The sequence below is a fragment of the Rattus norvegicus genome, chromosome 3 (genome assembly GCF_036323735.1).
Source record: "Rattus norvegicus strain BN/NHsdMcwi chromosome 3, GRCr8, whole genome shotgun sequence".
Lineage (NCBI taxonomy): Eukaryota > Metazoa > Chordata > Mammalia > Rodentia > Muridae > Rattus > Rattus norvegicus.
The window spans coordinates 120,094,437-120,113,932 of record NC_086021.1 but is presented as its reverse complement, the minus strand read 5'-3'; the positions used below and the strand labels follow the sequence as shown (position 1 = coordinate 120,113,932).

Below are 19,496 nucleotides of genomic sequence, written 5' to 3'. Positions count from 1 at the left end.
AAGATCAAGCCCATAAAAATTTTTCAGCAGGAGGTGGGAGCTATTCCAGAGCACTACCTCCCACTGGGGACCTATTGGTGGTTGATGGTTGTCTGGTAGGGAAGGAGAGGTACTTGTCTTTGAGGGGTAGCTACTGGTAGGTTACCCATGGTCCACGGGATGACCCTACACCAATGCACATATGGGAAGTTCTAATTGGACTCAAAGCATTATTTTAAAAAAAGGCATGAAATTTGAAGTAAGGTATGTTGTAGGGACCATGGAAGTAATTGAAAAGAGATAATAGGGTATCGAAATATATGTATATGAGATTTTCAAAGGATAAATTTGTAAAAATCTAGAAAAGCAAAATCATATGTATCTATTCAAAACGTGTATACTTTTTCATTTACTTGTAGCTATATGATGTCCAATGGCTATAAGCCAGCCCCTTTGGATTTATCTGATGTGAAGCTATTACCACCTCAAGAAATTTTAGTAGATAAGCTTGCAGAAAATGCACACAATGTTTGGGCAAAGGACAGAATAAAACAAGGATGGACCTACGGCATTCAACAGGTGAGGAGGGTTAGGTCAAGCATGCTAGAGAAGCAGGTATGGTTATCCATCAAAATGTCATTTTGCTGGAGAGCATGTGAGATTGGAATATTGGCAATGCCCTTGCACTCTATCTCTCACGGTGTCGTCTGTTTATTATTTATAGAATCATGGACTAGGTGAAATTTGTAACAGTCACATTGACATTGGTTACAGGCATCATTTCAATTTATAGAAGTGGATAAAGATTATCTTTCCTTTAGCTAGAGATTCACCAATAAAATGCCCTCTGTATGTACTTTATCTCAGTCTCTCTTACATTTTTCACTATAGACAGTTAAGTTTTCATGATACCCTGGAAGACTAGGGTTAGGAGCAAATCAATACCCTGAGTCAGTAATCTTTCTGGGATGCATCAACATCATGGGTCAACAGGAGTTCTGAGATGACCCCAAATAGCAAACCACTGAGTTGAATGCAAGGGGAAATAGCTTAGAAAGAGAATGAAGCAAGCTGCCCAGAAACCACACACACACATATATGCATACATACATACATACATACATACATACATACATACATACATATATACATATATACACATACATCCATATAAACACACACACACACACACACACACACACACACACACACACACTTCAGACCACTGAACTAAGGATCCCCGGGCAGAACTGGAACTTCTGGCTGGATTATGAAGTAGCCTAACAGCTAGGTTCACAGCAAAGACTCAGGCAGAGTTTAGAATCAGGATTCACTGTAAACCATTTGACATACTTTCCCCCTAAAATACTTTCCTCATTTTCTTAATCATTAAGGGTTAGTATTCAGAAAGTTCATATAAGTTAACTCGTACATCCACCTCTGTACGGATGTACAGAAAATTTTTTTTTTCACCATTGTGACAAATACCACAGAAGCAACTTAAAGAAGGGGGAACACATCATTTCAGATTATAGTTCATCATGGTAGGAGAAAGAACATGGCTATAGCAATTTGGTCTGTGGAGGCAAGTACAGCTTATGTGTATCTTTCCAAATCAGGAAGCCGAACAAGATGGGGCCATCACCTATAAATGCTTGCCCCCTCCCCTCAGTGTCTTTCTTGGATCAGCCCAGCCTGACCAAAAAAAGATTCCACAGGATCCCCAAAACAACAATCCAAGCTGGAAACCAGATGTTCAAACACATGGAGCTGTGGGGGATATTCGATTTCAAACTATGGACCCTTCCAAACTTAGTTCCAGAAAATCTAGAAAGCAGGAAGAATACAGCAAAGAAAGAAAGAAAGAAAGAAAGAAAGAAGGAAGGAAGGAAGGAAGGAAGGAAGGAAGGAAGGAAGGAAGGAAGGAAGGAAGGAAGGAAGGAAAGGAAGGAAGGAAGGAGGAAGGAAGGAAGGAAAGAGAGAGAGGAGGGAGGGAGGGAGGGAGGGAGGGAGGGAGGGAGGGAGGGAGGAGACCTGGGAGCAAGGAGGTTTGAAGAGTGTACCATGCACCTTGGCTTGAGTGACTTTTCTTCCAGTTGACCTTTTGTTACTTTCTTCATAGTCTCTCCTAAGGAGCTGAAGATGACTTCCCTACACAGAGTACCCTTTCAAACAAGGAGGACATGCTTTGCCTCTGCCACTCCCTCTAGCGTCTCTGATGACTTAAGATAGTGCTATGATGGGTGTCGATAGTTAAAGGGAAGCCTGACTTTCCCTGAGGAAATAGTTACTCTGTTCCCACAGGCCTTACCTTGGGAATGGAGGTTCCTAACCAACTTCATGACACTTTATTTTATTTGCAGACTGGCATTAGTAAAGTGTAGTTTTAATGCTAGCTTTGCACATTAGTAAGATTTCTTCTTTTATACACATTTAATCCTGAAGAGAAGTAGCAAATATGCACACTGCTAAATATCAAGCCACATGGGGGAATCTAATAGACTAGGGTGAGTGAGCCAGCCAAGCAGACAGGAGTGTATGAGAATGGGCTGCTTGTAAAACTGAAATGTATTTTCTTGGCACCTTTCCTTTGGCTTCACATAGGATTTGAAGAATAAAAGAAATCCCCGCCTGGTGCCATATGCGTTACTAGATGAGCGAACCAAGAAATCAAACAGGGACAGCCTACGGGAAGCTGTACGGACATTTGTTGGTTATGGATATAACATTGAACCATCAGACCAAGAACTAGGTAATGAATTGTGATCCTCCATTCTCATAAAACTTTACTAAGCAAGTTCTCATCTGGGAAATGTTACCTTTACATAGGTCTAATGTTTACTATTGGAAATGGTATGTTTTTAGTGGTAGAGTTCCTAAAATGTGATATTTTATTCTTTGAGAATTTCATATGTGCAAACATACAATGGGCTCTCCTCATATTCTCCCATGGATCCTCCCTCTAAGTCTTACAAGATGTGTTGTCACCTCCCTTCCCCTTCCACATCTGCATCCTCTTCTGTCTTTATAACCTGCTAAGTCTAATTCGTGCACTTAATAGTATATCTTAGGAGGCAGGACTCTGGTTTCTGTAAAGCTCCATCCCATTGACGGATTTTTTATTGAAAATGAGTACCATAAATTCTGATCCTGAATTCACCTCTCTCTCCTCCTGAGCCCTCTCCACCTCCCTACATCCAACCCCATATCTTCACCTTCTTTTTTTCTCTGTAGAAAACAGACAAAATAAAAACAAAATTGAAGAAAAATGAAAATCACAGAATCACACAGATACACATCCGTGCATAGACACCAAATCCCAAAAGCATAACATCGGAAGCCATTTACAAAGATGCAAGCAAAATACCAGTAGGAATTTTTTAGAATGTCCAGTCAAAGCAACATGAGGCAAAAAAATATCTACAAAAACACCACTGAATTTGTTGTTTTGGGTTGGCAATCCAAGTGTTGTTGATGAACCCAGGGACATCCCATTGGAGGGAAAATGGTTTTTCTTTTGCAAGTAGTTGCCAATTGGAGATAGGTTCTTAGTTAGGGATGGGAGCTTACTTCCACCTCCCCACTTAGTGCTGGCTTGGGCCACCTTGCTTATTGACAGATATTTTTACAATGAATATTTCTGTGACCCAGGACTACGGTGAACACATTTTTCTCGAGGGTAGCTAAGCTTTTCAGGATGCCTAGTTATAGAACAAAATCACCTTTATTTTCTCCCATCCTGTAAAACATGAGTACCTGGTCATTTAGGGGTCCAGGAAATGACATTTCAAATTAAATTCCATTACGGTTCAAATTGTCGGTTCACCCAGGAAGTACCAACGCCACAGTGTCTCATGAGATGGAATCAGTCCTGAATTCAGATCTTTTACCCTGTTTGTTATGATGCTAAACAAGTGATTGAACCTTGGTGACCCTTGATTTTTTTTCATTGTGGCCTTATAAAATTATTGTGTAGAAATCACTATAAATATCCAATATAAGGTGGTTCCTGTTGCTGTTGTGATAACAGTATTGATGAGTGTCATGGTGTAAACACAATGCCTTATTGACAGTGGGCCATCTTAGTTGTTGATGTCAAGTTCTTTCAGGAATACTGCATCATCATTAAAAGTCTGTGACCTTTCTTTCCTTCTTCCCCATCGTCTGCTTCTCACAGTAGCTGACCCTACTGTCGAGAAGGTCAGCATAGACAAGATCCGATTTTTCCGGGTAGAGCGGTCATATGCAGTAAAATCTGGAAAGTGGTACTTTGAATTCGAAGTAGTAACAGGAGGAGACATGCGCGTTGGCTGGGCCAGGCCAGGCTGTCGTCCTGACATTGAGCTCGGAGCTGACGACCAAGCCTTCGTGTTTGAAGGCAGCAGGGTGAGTCCATCCATAGCCACATTCAGTCAGTACAAGTTTACTTTTCCAGGGTTTTCCTTGGAGCCTGTCTGCATCTTAGGCCTCAGAGAGAACATTCTCTGCCCCTAGAGAATGGTCATTGAATGACTATTGCATAGTGATTGCTTCTTTGCTCTAAATTCTGGGAAAGGGAAAGAATATACCCCATATCCTTACAGAAATCATCTCTTCTTCACCCAAGATGGCTGATGCCACTCCAGATGTAACCCACTTAACACAATGCAGCCAATAGAATGGGATTATTTTTAACATGCTCTAGAAAAAAAATTGTGTTTCTTGCCAAGGCTGAATATGAACCAAGAGACTCAGGCCATCTTATCACATGAGGCTTGTGTCTCCATTCCATTCATCTGTAAAATTGATACTGCTCCTGTGAGCTATGCATGGTAGACAATAAAGATCTTTTTCCATTAGTAATCAGGACATCCTGAAACTGTGGCCACTTCTCCAGCTTGCTGGGATTCCCAGGTCTTATCCTCTTCTCAAAGCCTATGCTCTTGTTTTGCAGGGTCAGCGTTGGCATCAAGGCAGTGGGTATTTTGGACGAACTTGGCAGCCAGGAGATGTGGTCGGGTGCATGATTAACCTGGACGACGCCTCTATGGTCTTCACACTGAATGGGGAGCTGCTCATCACCAACAAAGGCTCTGAACTTGCCTTCGCAGACTATGAGATCGAGAACGGTAATGCACCACTCCGCCCTCCCTTACTCCTTGGGGTTGAAAGAAAACCAGGGTGAGCTCTGTGGCTCTCTATTGAGAATCCATTATCCTTTGCACATTGGCAACTCCCAAGGAGATGGCCACCTTTTATGCTGCAATTTCTGAAGAATTGATGCAAATAATAGTGATAGTCAGCATGTGCTCATAAATTTAAATTCTGTACTGAGGCTAATTCTATGCACTGTACCTTGGCATTTTAAGATCCCTCAGGTTTGCTTATAGTGCAATGGAAATGCTAATTGTGTGTGGTGGAATGTCCTTGGCAGGAAAGGAAAAATAAATCAGTGGATTAAAGAGTTATCCTTTTATTCTGATTTGAATTGTCAGTCTGCATGTTTGTGTAATTGAACTTGATGCTTTGGTGAGAACCATTGGAACACAAAAGCTAGACTTGATTGTTCCCATGAATGAAATATAATTTATTTTGAAATTCAAACAACTGTGAAACCAAAGCAGAGTTGTGCTTGTTACTGGCTGTGGATGGAGGACAATCAGTGCAATGTTTCCAGTGACACAAAGGAGTAGTTAGAGTTGATTATTTTTCTGTCTACATGACCATATAAGATGTACACAGATTGTTGGCATATGGAGAAAGAGTGCAGGACTGCAAACTGGCAGACCTGCTCCTTTTAAACTGTGCAACTCCGGTGGAGACTGCTTGACTGTTCTGGGCTTTATATTCTTCATCTCTCAAAATACGAGGATAGATGAAATATATTCCATTGTCCTTCCCAGACAGGAAATTGTGACACAGCTGTGTGCTCACCCTGTGCTGTGTGCTCACCCTGTGCTGTGTGCTCACCCTGTGCTGTGTGCTCACCCTGTGCTGTGTGCTCACCCCTGTGCTGTGTGCTCACCCCTGTGCTGTGTGCTCACCCCTGTGCTGTGTGCTCACCCCTGTGCTGTGTGCTATGCTGTGTGCTCACCCTGTGCAGTGTGCTCACCCCTGTGCTCTGTGCTATGCTGTGTGCTCACCCTGTGCTGTGTGCTCACCCCTGTGCTGTGTGCTATGCTGTGTGCTCACCCTATGCTGTGTGCTCACCCCTGTGCTGTGTGCTCACCCCTGAGCTATGTGCTGGGATGCACTCAGCTTTGTAATTGCATCCAGGAAGGATGCTGTTCTGGTCTGGAGACAAGGGCCCTCATCCTACAGCTGTCTACTTGTGACATCTTAGCTGGCTTTCTTTAACCTCTTTGGGCTTATTTCCCCCTCTGTAAGTGATTAGGACTACTTGTAGCACTGACTTTCTGGGAGGTTATAAAATCAAGGTGTCTGTCTCTAAAACCTCAGAGGCATATAACTGCATCAGCCAGAGAACCAAAATATAAAGAACCATGTTCTGTAACAGAAATGTTCATTACTTAAAGAGTGACTTTAGCTTCCTGAGAATGGACTTTTAACCGCCACCTGTTGTCTGCAATGTGCGTGTTCAGCTGATCCATTCAAGAGATTTCCAGGAGTCTAATATTTGGGGAAACAGGAAGGTCAAAACTGAATCTGATTTCCTAGAGAAGAGCCCCAAAGCCCAACACATTTTTCCTGGCTTCGCTATTATGTGATCCAGAAGGAGATTATGGATCTACCTGCCTCCGGTTCATTTTTAAGATGAGAATCTTGTCTGACTTGCAGTGTTGAGAATTTTGTGAAGATCGTATAGCTTTGCCTTAAGTGTAAAGCCTATATATCAAGGCTCGTCAGAAATGCAGGATTTCAGCTCCACAGCAGAAGTGAAACCTACCTCCTGCCCAGCGGCTCTGGAGATTTGCATGTACAATCTGAGATCCAGTGGGCTAATGCAGGAGCAAACGAAAGTAGTGGCAGTGGGAACAATCCCTGTTCTAATTGTGGAGTAAGCAAGATGAAAATAGGGAAAGGTGACTAAGAATGCAAAACAGTGGGTTATAAATGGTAACTGACTAATGTAGAGTGAAGAAAATCTCACCCGAGTGACATCTGAATCGAATGGTGAATAAAGTCTCTTTCATTACATTTCTAAAGTGCAAGGGGGCTAGTATTGAGGTAGCAGGAACCTTCAGGGAGGGATAGCACAGTAAGGTCGTAGAAATGTATTCATGGGATGGATAAGTGATAGAGCTGGCAAGGAAGATAGCCTCACATATCAAGACTCAGTCTTCTCATAGGAAGAACAACAATATCAGTGACCCAGAGCCCCCAGGGCTCCCAGGTACTAAACCACCAACCAAAGAGTACACACGGCTCCAGCCACATATGTAGCTGAGGATGGCCTTGTTCGGCATCAATGGGAGGAGAGGCCCTTTGGTCCTGTGAAGGCTCGATGCCCCAGGAGGGAGTGCTTGGTTGGTTGGGTGGGTGGGTGGATGTGGGTACACTCTCAAAGAGGCAGGGGGAGGGGAATGTGAAAGGAGGTTTCCAGAGGGGAAACTGGAAAAGGGGATAACATTTGCAATGTAAATAAAGAAAATACCCAATGAAGAAAAGACTCAGTCTTCTCTTCCAAGAAAGTAGTGCTTACTCTGAGCTGAACATCCTTGTACTTCATCTTTCAGTGAAATGGAAGATACAGTGTTTGAGCAGAGAGATGCTATCAAGGAGAGAACTGTTTGAGAGTAGCTAGGCTTTCAAAGATTGTCTGTGCTGTGATGAAAGAGATGCCTTTTTTGTGCAGGGACATGATTTGACCTTCAGAATAACAAATTCTATTATTAGAAAGCTGTCTGATAATAGACTTGTACTGTAATATGTTTGTGCATTATACTGTAGTATTGTATCTGCTTTAATAATACAGAGACAAGATAATTGGAAGGCTCTTTCAGCTCTTGATAGCACAGGAGTTGGCAGGGGGATGGTTGAAAGGAAGCTGATGTGTCGTTCTGTAATAACAACAGCCCATAGGTCTGGGATAAACATACAGCATCTCTCTGTTCTCTGCAAAATGTGGAAGGAAACAGCAAATCTTATTTTGTATTAAAAGAGAACCATCTGTTGAAACTGAACATCTGATGTTTTGTAATCACCTTGAAGGCGCACTGACCTATGTGCTGGTATTTTTCAGGCCACCAATATGTAACCCTGGATCTAAGATCCTCAGTAGGAAGTCTTTGCTCTTCAGGAGAAAGACTAAGAACAACCATTTCAGGGTGTAGCTTCTCCTGGCCCTTTGAATTCTCCGCTATCTCTACCCACTTCTGCATCACAAATGCTATGTGATTATCTGTTCTATTATTTCTTCATTATTGCTCCCTGCCCTGGTCCCCAGCCTAGACCATCATAGTTCTTAATATGGTCACAGCCTTGTGTGTCTGGAAGCTCAGAAGTTCTCAAAGTGGAAGCTTTAGTCTTCACATTTCTTCTACTTAAATGAAAGAGAGAAAAAAACATCCTGAAGTTCCTGCCAGACCTCGGGATGAGACAGCTGGCAGAGGATTTGGTGTATGCAGTCCCCTGAGGACCTCCCTGCCTCTTGCTGCAGCTATAAAGTCTGCAGGGGTTCACAGGGGCATACTTTCATATTGTTTCTGCCCATTGGCCTGTCTAAAAGACCCCAGGACTCTGCTAACAGCTAGGAGGTAGGAAGTGAAACTTATTTGAGAGAAGTGCTTCTGCCATCTGTGCTCTTGTGCCAAAGGGTCCTGTTAATGTCATTCTCTTTCTAGACGGGGACTGTGCTCAGAAGCTGAATGTGACATAGAAGGTGCTGCTTCTTGTTTCCTGAATTTTCTGTTTGTTTGTTTTTGTTTTGTTATGTTTAGGGTTGGGTGCGTGTGTGCTTGTGTGCGTGTGTTTTCTGAGACAGGGTTTCTCTGTGTGGCCCTGACTGTCCTGGAACTTACTTTATAGACAAGGTTGGCCTCACATTCACAAAGATCTGCCTGCCTCTGCCTTCTGAGAGCAGGGATTAAAGGTGTGCACCACCACATCCTGGTTAAGTGATTGGTATTTTTGTTTGTTTGTTTGTTTGTTTTGAGACAGGTCTCATTTTGTAGTTCTGATTGTCTTAGAATAAACCAGGCTGGCCTTGAACTCACAGAGATTCTCCAACTTTTGTTTCCCATATGCTGGCTTCAAAGCCATTATGCCAGGCTTTTGTTTTTGTTTGTTTGTTTGTTTGTTTGTTTGTTTGTTTTGTGGTTGTTACTGTTTGTTTCCTAAGCACATGCATGCTCTGCTATCTCAGGATCATCTCTGAATTCCATGTTGAGGCTTAGCAGGAAATAAAAAGGATAGACACATAGACCATGTGGGAGAAATACCCCAAGAATGGGCCAGGGTCATCTAACCACCTCTCTACATGATCTGTTTCTGTCCTACTGCTGATGGTCCTTATGTCCATCTGCAGACTGAAATGAATGCCAATGGATCATCAATTAGGCTTTTCAGATCATAGTTTCTTTCCAACCTCCAACCACCTGAGATTTAAAAAATCTCACCACCACCCCTCTTAATCACAAATCTAGCATATGATTTCAAGCATGTGACCCCAGTTTATCAGAACCTAGTAGTATGCTCTGAAAAGTTTAAGTCCCTTCTTTCTTCTCCTTCCTTTCCTGGGAAAGCAGCTCTATCTATGGTTCAATTGAATTCCACTCACATGAAGTCTTGAACCTCTTCAAGGTTGTCTGCATAGTCATATCTGTCTGCTAAGTACTGTAAGGGGTAGCAAAGAGATGGCATTTCTGTTCCCTTTGCTTACCCTTCTTCCTTTATCTTGGATCTCATTTAGGTCATTGGATAGTTGGTTTATGTGCACAGTGACAGTCCTAATTTGTGACAATCTAATGGTAATGCCACATGGCCTTGCCAAATGGGTCCTATTATCCAGATCAACTCCACTGAGTCATGTGGAACCCTGTATACAAGTAGACCTGTTCCTCTAAGTGCCCTAGAGGACTAGTGACTAAGTGTCTTCAATAGACTAAATGATGAACTACACAACTCAGCAGCCTCTGCAGAGGGAAGATCTATCCAGCTACAAAACAAATTAGTTTAGAATAGAATTGGAAAATAGCTATCCTGGTTCCCACTTCTTATGCCTGCACTTGAATTCTATTCAGGCCACATTGTCCACAGACTGATGCTGCAGTGTGCCTGGTAAAATTAATCAAGTTACTTAAGTTCCTAAGTCCTGTTTTCCTCATCTGTATAATGGGCACAAAGAGATAAATCTGCACAGCAGTAAGCCAGGCCTTCAAAAAACAACTGACATATATTTGCTGCTGTAGTTTTTGCATTATTATTGACCTTCTCCCTTATCTATCATGCAGAATTATAAAGTTAAATGAAATATTCATGTATCGAGTTGAAAAGTTCCAATATGGCAAGTTGGTTAACTAGAGCCCCTTGGATGGATAGAGAGGGAGTTGAGTACAGGTGGCCAGTTATCAAATCAGCTTCTCAAAAAGAAAGTGCCTTGTGTAAATTTATCTTTCCTCTATGACTTCCTGGGTGTGCTTTTGATTGATTCAAGCCTTAGCCTCACCTTCTCTTCTATTGCATCACTGAGCATTTAAAGCTGTACTCACTTAACTGCCAGGGAGTCTCTAACACGTAATCTCCATTGCTCTAGCATCTGTGACTTCTATTGCCTTTATATTTCTTCACTGTGTTTGGCTCTCCCTGGAAGGGAGGGATCTAACCCACAGGGATGGTTGTTCCACTCTGTAACATGATGTCCCCTGCCCTAGGACATACTGCCATTTAAACCCAGGGCATTCATCTCTCTACCATCTATTTACTCTCTACCATATTGACTAGCAGTTGGATTGTCACTCAGGGGGTATGGGACCAGTTCTCACTGGTAGTCTTTCTCAGGAACTTGGTCAAGTCTGTTGGTACCTCAAGTCTTCACTTTTATCCTCAGTTGAGTACTATCTCTTATTAATGATAAATAACCCAAGTTCCTTAAGAGGAAAGGGCGATCCATGCAAATAAAACCTCTTCCACCTTCAGTTGTCTGTGGGTCTGTCCCAAGGCTAAGTCATCTTTTTGCTGCTTCCTACTCAGAATTTTACTCCCACAGATTGATTGCCCAGCTCACCACTCAGCTCAAGAAGAATTTAGAGGAGAGAGATTCTTAAGGTTTCCTGTTCTCTGATCACGTCAAGCTGGAAGTACTTAATATCTGGGCTCAAAGATAACAGCACCATGGTTCCACATTTCTGGGTTGAGCAACTGAAGTGCTATCTTGGGATAGAGGTGGTTAACAGCAAAAACACTCTTAAATTCTATCCCTTGGGGCTGGGGATTTAGCTCAGTGGTAGAGCGCTTACCTAGGAAGCGCAAGGCCCTGGGTTCAGTCCCCAGCTCCGAAAAAAAGAACCAAAAAAAAAAAAAATTCTATCCCTTGTCCTCCTGTCAATAAACTCCTTAAGAGTGGGGTAATTCTTCTTCTTCCATGAAGTCTTGTTACAACATATATCAGAGTTCTCTAGACCACTGGGGAACTAGAAACATTTTCTGGTAATCTTTGCTCTACTGTTCAGTCTGATTTCCAGGTAACTTATTTATAAGTGGCAAACACAGCATTGTTGGAGCAGCTTCTGGTTGACTGATCTGGAGTGACAGAGCCAGAGGTGTGGCCCCAAAGCTTGGCAGCCATCAGAAGACTTTGTCATTCTGCTAGAAAGACATTAATGTGTTCTAGTTTTAAGAATGTATTAAATGTATCTGTATCCTAAGTTCATATTTCCTAATACCATTTAACTAGTATGCAGATGACTTAGTTTTCACTTAGGTGACTTAGGATTTACATAAAAATGTTGTGGCATGTGGGCCCCATAGTGTAGCTGGCTAAAGTGGCATATATAATAAGAACACCATGGCTTAGGTGTTCTTGAGTTGTTATATGAGTACTTATTCCACAAAGAGTGCAGTTTGACACTGGTACATAAGAACAATATAAAAAGCTCTTATTGTTATACATAATGCTCTCAAACTTGCCCTTTTGTTTCCCAGAAAGGATAAAAATGTCATCATGGAACCCATTCTTTCATATGCTAAAAATATTAATAGTAAAACCATTTCTCTTAGCAGTGTCAATAGTTTTCTTTGTGGGAAGCCTCAGTGCTTGCACGAACCATCAGCCTCAGGGATGTTCCTTCCCTTCCTGGCCCTCTCTGCAGCCTCAGCTGTCTTCCAGCCGCCTGCCTCCCACATCCTCCCAGATCCAAGATAATTAGTGCTTTCCCTACTTTCCTTATTTGTTGCTCTACAATTATGATTTATAAATAACCCACAAACAAGAAAAGCAGACTATTTGAACTTCTGCTTTGGTCTGTTCTGAATTTTTAAATATGATCAGGTCATAGAAGTGAGCTCAGAGAGATACCAGTAGTTATGAAGGCAGAGTAGCATATTTGGGGGGGGGAGCATATGCTTGACTCTCATATTCCTGCTTAGGTAAGGAGGACAGTGGATCAGGAGGATGAGAGATTATAAATTAGCAGAAATGTAATCCTAGAACTCAACTCTCAAAACAAAAAGGACCATTGATCTTTCATTTGTCTGATTAGTAGCCTGAGGCCCAGAATAGTCTAACAATTTGCGTTGTCATTCTTTTCTTATTATTAGATTCTGTTCTTTTTGACATCATGTATGTGTGTATATTCTGATTACAAGCCCATACCACCTTCCTTTCTTCTCTCTCCCATCCTTGTCAGTGACCTCTCATTCCCTAAGAGTTCCTTGCCCCGATTCTTGACTTTTGGATTGATTTTTATGACCAGGGCCATCTGTGTAACCGTTAGACTGTAACTATTTATTGGAGCTCCTGGGGCTTTCAATAAGGACACAATTACCACTGTTGCTGAATTTATCAATAACAAATAGTTCCTTAGTAAGAGTCAAAGCCCCTTGAGTCCCACCTCCATCCATGCCTGACTGTTGATAGGCCTATTCTTGTGTAGAGCCAGTACAGACATCCAAACCACCCAGGAGTTCATTATTACAAAGGCGAAGTCTTGCCCAGAGGATGGCATTCCACAGTCCTACTCACTGTCTTCTGGTTCTTACATTCTTTCCACTGCCTCTTCCAGAATGGTTTTGAAGAGAATCAGGTAAATGATAAACGTCTTGCTTAGGTAGGGTTGAACACTCTTATATCACTTGGGCTCAATACTTTGAGCATTCACTAACATTCAGTGGGAAAGAGCTTCTCTGAATAAAGATGAGTGTAACATTTCTCTGTAGGTATAACACTAATATTTAGAAGACAGCTTGACACTATATAAGTGAGGCTGAACAACAAAACCCATTTAATTCATTAAGCCTAAAAGCTGTTCTGCCATGGGTTCTGTGTTTTTAACCAGGTTTACAGTATAGGCATGGATTCTCTACAATGGGCCAGGTCTTATCTTTATTCATAAAACAGTCGGTTTATCCCTATAAGAATAGTACAATACACTGTCATTTAAAAAAATGCAGTATGTGTTTTTAAGATATACAATGTAATGCCCTTGAATATATAAAAATATTTAAAAATTTAAAATAATCAAGAAATTAACATATGCCAAGGACTACCCTGGGCTTAGAGAGGGGTTCAAAGGAAATGTTATCTGGGAGTGGCAAAAGAACAACTCAAAGTCAAATCGTGGGTTACAAGCTGATGGCCTATGTTCTGCTATCTCTTAAGATAGCTTTTTCTTGCACTTCCAAAAACTCTTTGGATAGCTCATCTCTTTCAGATCAAAAGCCCAGTCTTTTATTTATAGATCAATTCACTATTTACCCCAGGTTCCCTTTTGATTGTTCCAAGAATCAGCATAGCATGAACCCAGCTCCTACAGCAAGCATATTTTTAACATTGCAAATGAATTCAGAGATCTGCTTGCCTTTTTGAGCAGAGACAATAAACTAGCTGGGTGGAATTGTGTCCTAAGATTACCATTTCCACCATGCCTGGCCCCAAACTAGCTCTGTCCCAGACTGACCTTGAACTCAGGAATCTGCCAGCCTTTATATCTTTCTAACAAACTGGCTCAGAGTGCAGCTGTCTCTATTTTTTTTTTTGGTTCATGAAACCCCTCATATAATTCATATTGCACCCTTATATTTTGAAATTATATATTTTTGAACTCATGTTTTCAGAGTTCTTTCCCACAGCCTTAATGGCTATCCTGAAGGTCTCAGTGTTTACTGTTTTGCAGTACCCTTGCCTCCTGGAATCATGCTGCTTCTATTATGGAGTCACTAATCTTGACAGGGAGAATATTTCCCAAAGGAGGAACATAAAATAAAATCATATATTTTTATACAAACAAGCCTTTCACTCAGCAACTGTCAATACTCATTAGGACCCATGCCCTGCTGGCTCTGTTCCAGGGACAGGAAATCACGCCACATCTGTATCTTCCACATGGTCAAACAGAACTCAACAAATATATTCATTATCTCAGATAGTAGACCATTTTCTTGAGGTTTTATTTATTTGCTTACTTGCTTTGCTTGTAATAAAAGATAAAAACATAGACAGGGTCTCACTGTGTAGTCTCGACTGGGCTTGAACTCGCTGTGTAGATAGACTGGTCTAGATCTCGGGATCCTCATGCCTTACTTTCCAAGGGCTAATACTGTATGTGTGCCCTATCAGGCTCCACATCTTTGTTGTTATTATAAAATCTGTTCACCAAGTCAGTCTACAGGTACTGTGTACTGACTTTGTTTGGGTAGTACTTAAAATTTCCCAGGACCTAAGATAATTTTGTATCAGTATTTTTTCTATTTTTTACAAGTATGGCCATTTCATTTGCATGAATTTCTATGAGTGTTTGCATGCCTGGTGCTGAGAGAGGCTAGAAGTAGACTTTAGATACCCTAGAACTAGATAGTTGTGAACTGCCAAATGGATGCTGAGAATCAAATCTTAGTCATCTGGAAAGCATCTAATGCTTTTAAATGCTGAACCATCATCATAGACCCTAAGATTTTTAAGTAATTTAAATACAGTACAGATAATAGATCTTTTTCATATTTGTTTTACTATGCCTTCTTAATATTCTTAGCTGCATGATATTTTTCAGAAGTCAGTTTAAACAATATTCACTTATCTCTCCCATGTACCTAGGGCAGCACTGTGTCAAACATCATGCTTCCTATTGTTGATTTGCTGTGCCAAGAAGACAGATAATGATTGTTTCCCATCCTGGAATTCCCAATTCCAACAGGAACCACAACTCCACAGCTTCCCCCCAATAGTGTCCCTGGACTGAGTCCACAATCTTTATTCTACAGGTTTTGTGCCCATTTGCTCTCTGGGGCTGTCCCAGATTGGCCGCATGAATCTTGGGACAGATGCCAGTACCTTCAAGTTTTATACCATGTGTGGACTCCAGGAGGGCTTTGAGCCTTTTGCGGTAAATATGAACCGAGATGTTGCTGTGTGGTTTAGCAAGCGCCTCCCAACATTTGTGAATGTGCCCAAGGATCATCCCCACATAGAGGTAAGATCATACGGTGGGTGGTCATAGCAGGGCAAGCAGGCCAAGGCACCCAGTTCCTACAGTCTTCCATCAACAAGCAGTGCTTACCTAAGTCCCTACCCTGGCTGCCTTGGGTCTTCATACTACAGTTTCAGAACCCTTACATCCAGGGAGAGACTACAATCTTATACACAATTTTTCAGACTAGATCCCAGTCTGGATCCTTTGCCAACCTTCCTAAAATGGCATTGTCATAGTACTTCAGTGTCCAGAAACATTTTCTTCATGAAGTTTGATACCTTTACTTGACATTATATACAATAGTTAACATGAATATTCCTCTACACTCATAACTTGTCTTTGAGGCCTTGTTTATATTAATGCTGTTTTCGGCATTAGTATAAGTTGAAGTGTGAAATTTTATTATGGCACTTCCACATTTAAGAAAAGCAAAACAAAACAAAAAAAACCCAAAAACTAATGATTGTAAAAAGCAAAATTTAGGTTCTGGGTCTGTTTAGATGAGGCCTCCCATGGTCTTCATATGATGCACATGGAGAAAAGAATGCTTCCAAATGAACCATCTCCATTGCAATGTTACTTGGGTTCAAGCCATTGATTGTTTCAACCTGTCTCTAAGTCCCACTAACTAACCCTTTAGACGGTCTGGACCTGGCTAGCAGCAACTCTTCATTGCTCCTCCTCCACTGAGCCTCAACATCCCTGGGTAGATGTTATTTCTCTGGCTGCTGAATTAATTTATAAGTGTGGTCCTTACATCTTGGAGGTATCATAACACACCTTTGAGAGATTAATAAATTCTAGACATAAGGGAAAATGTCCAGACCACATACACAAATGTGAGAATAATCATGGACCCAGTATTAGAACTGTTCTCTCAAGAGAAGGGAAAGGTGTGAGTCAGGGAGAACCCTCTCAGAGGAAAAGGGGAGGAGAAGCAGGTAAAGAGCTCTAGGAGGGGGACCAGGAGGGGAGACAGGGATAGTATTTGGAAAGTAAAAAATAAAATAATTAGTTTTTTAAGTTATTTTTGGGTAGGGAAATAGCTCAGTTGGTAAACTGTTTACCATGCAAAAATGAAGACCCAAGTTCAATCCACAGAACAGAGAACGAGAGAAAGAGGCAGACAAAGTAGTTATTAATATTTCAGGAACTCCTTTCTATAATGCCTGTGGCCCAGAGCTATGAATTGCCCCAGGATTTAGAGAAGGCTTGGGACACCTCTGCTCTAAGGCTAGGGCTCTAGCACAGATGGAAATCTGTGGGGTCAAAGTGCCCTCCGAGAGAGTTTGTGTCTCTTCCTGAGTTTGAGACTTTCTGGTTCCCTTCTGTTAGATTTACTCATGATGCCCACTGACAAAGGAAATTTTTGGAAAGAGTTTCCTCCATGAATTTACCCCCTGATTAAAGGCCAGCGTTATGTGGACACCACAGTGTATTACCCAGATAACCATACCTCTCTCCAGAGCTGAAGCTTTCTAGCCACAAAGCCCACATCATGAATATCATAGTCTGCTTTGTTGCTGGTAGTGTTTGTAGTCTGAAGAATGTCATGTTCTACATTAGGTCAGTGAAAGACAGAGACAGGGTCAAGATCACAACTTCCTCTATGTCAGGGTAAGGAGTCATGGTGATGTTCCCAGGTTGTGAGAATTGATGGCACCATGGACAGTCCTCCATGCCTCAAGGTGACCCACAAGACCTTCGGCACACAGAACAGCAATGCCAACATGATCTACTGCCGCCTGAGCATGCCCGTTGAATGCCATTCTTCATTCAGCCACAGTCCCTGCCTAGACAGTGAAGCCTTCCAAAAAAGGTGAGGGCATGGAACAATCCTATAATTCTCACACACACCAACTGTATCTACTTTTAGGTTGTCTTTCTGCTTATTTTTTTTTAACCACGAGAAGTCAATTTAAGGTGACCTCTGTTCTTTTAGTCAAGCAAAGAAATGGGGATGTAGATGATTGGTAAGAAAATTCTGTCTGTAAAGTATTTGCTGTGAAAACATTAAAACTTGTAGGGGTTTTTTATTGTTTTGTTTTTGTTTGGTTGTTTGTTTGAAGAAAGCTATGATAGCATATACCTTTACTCCCAGTGCTAGAGGGTCAGAAACAAGTCTTGGGTGCTCATTGGCCAGGAAGCCTCTCCCTGAACAAATAGATGGAGGCTGAGGAACTGCCCAGGAGGTGGATCTCTGACCTCCATAGTCATTTACATACATGTGAATATGCTCCTACCTATACACACATGTGCATGTGCTCCTATGCACTCATGTGCATCCATACATCCATGTACCCTTGCATGCGTGCACACATTTGCAGTTCCATAAATGTGCACACATGCACACACAGAGAAATGAGTATTTGTATATGCATACAAGTGCATGTAAGGTCATGTAGATATGGAGGTACACTGCAAAGAAGCCCATGCAGCTCAACAGAGTAACATCTAGAGAAGAAGTTTCTGCTCTCCTTGGAATCTCGGAGCTAGGACCTCTTTGTGTTTATACTTCTTGTAGTTTGGAAACAAGAAGCCTGCTTCTTTGTGAAAGGAAAAATTTCTGGAGGCCAATTGCCATCTTTGCATAGTAATGGGCATTTCCCAGCCTTGCTTCTGTGTGGCTCTTGAGTAATGTGATTTTTTTTCCTTCCTGATAAGAAATAGATTCCTTGCTCTTTTCCCTTTGATGTCTATTTTTAATCACTGCTGTGTGCCTACTGTCTAATCTGTCTTGTCCAAATCTCTTGTAACAATTCACTATCCATCAAGGTTTTGAATAAGCACAGCTGCTTGAGGGAGCATTGTAACCCATTCAGAGGCATCTCTACCTGTGTTGTTACAACCCCTCCTTCCTTCTCCACATTAACTTACAATCTGTAGCAGGGGGATGCTGGAACTCATAGTACTGCCTATGGCAGCAGCTAACAAATGAGCAACTCCCCAGACCAATTAGAGTCACTTGTGTATAGAAAACAGCCAGTCTCCTAAACCTGCCTTGATCGTTAAAGGTAGATCAATTGCCTGTCAGGACTGTGGGATTCTCTATACAACTGAATAACTAAAACATGGATTATCCCCCTCTAGGAAACAGATGCAAGAAATACTCTCTCACACAACAACAGTAAGTAAATGTGTTCAATTATGGCTTTAATTATTTGATTTGCTCTGCCTGGTAATATGCCCCATACAGCAAAGATTTGTCTAGAGATCTTCTTTAATTGTCAATTACTCTGTTTCATAATATACATTTGGATGCTTCCAGAACATTTGTATGGTGTTTCTCAAATAAGGGAATGAAAACAGAGCTCAACCTGGAGCTCCTAATTGGGTATCATGTGTCCTTGTCGCCCATTTGCCACCAGGGACCCATCACTGCCTTAGTGATTGAAAGAAACATGACTTGGAAGAGTCCCAATTAAACCCTTTTGTTTGCACTTTTGTGTCAACTTCTATGAGTTGTTCCCTGGTGTCTCTGTTTGGTGCCAGTAGCAATCTTGAAAGCAATCAAAGAAGGAGCAGGAAGCCAGCCGGAGGATAGAAGCTGCTTCAGGTTCCTTTCCACAGTGACAATAGACAGAAAAAATGCTTCCTAATCTCCTCCTTTCATTCTTCCTTAGTGCCTGGCATCTATGGGAGAAGCACATGCCTCTCTGTCTATAAAGTAACCCTTGAGTTTGTAAACTAAACAGCACCAAAACAAAGATTCTTGCTACAGCAAATTATTCGCCTGCTATCTGTGGGCACTATTGTCAGCATTTATATATATTTCCCCACTTAATCTCTCTTTAATTGACTTAATCACAACCCTGTGAGATACATGATATTGTGCACAGAAAAGACAAAACACTTACCCAAGTTCACACAATAATAATCAGTTGTGCCGAAGATTCAAGCCTAGTTTTTCCTGACCGATCATTTTGTTTTCTCTCAGTCAAGAAAATCTGACAG

At 41.6% G+C, this 19,496-nt stretch overlaps 1 protein-coding gene across 14 annotated transcripts in view; it reads left to right on the top strand.

The window, feature by feature from the left end:
* Ryr3 (ryanodine receptor 3) overlaps nucleotides 1-19,496 on the top strand; it is a 547,337-nt gene that overhangs the window by 319,533 nt on the left and 208,308 nt on the right. For 11 of the 14 annotated variants that reach the window (XR_010064867.1, XR_010064868.1, XM_063284951.1 and 8 more), the window contains 7 exons: nucleotides 399-558; nucleotides 2,584-2,731; nucleotides 4,157-4,365; nucleotides 4,913-5,087; nucleotides 15,334-15,542; nucleotides 17,186-17,361; nucleotides 18,633-18,669. Coding sequence is in view for 12 of the 14 variants with exons in the window: in XM_063284951.1 (XP_063141021.1) it covers nucleotides 399-558; nucleotides 2,584-2,731; nucleotides 4,157-4,365; nucleotides 4,913-5,087; nucleotides 15,334-15,542; nucleotides 17,186-17,361; nucleotides 18,633-18,669 (1,114 nt within the window). In the remaining 2 variants the exon portion in view is untranslated. The remainder of the gene's footprint in view (nucleotides 1-398; nucleotides 559-2,583; nucleotides 2,732-4,156; nucleotides 4,366-4,912; nucleotides 5,088-15,333; nucleotides 15,543-17,185; nucleotides 17,362-18,632; nucleotides 18,670-19,496) is intronic. The other 3 variants (XM_063284953.1, XM_063284952.1, XM_063284950.1) reach the window with 1 other exon arrangement.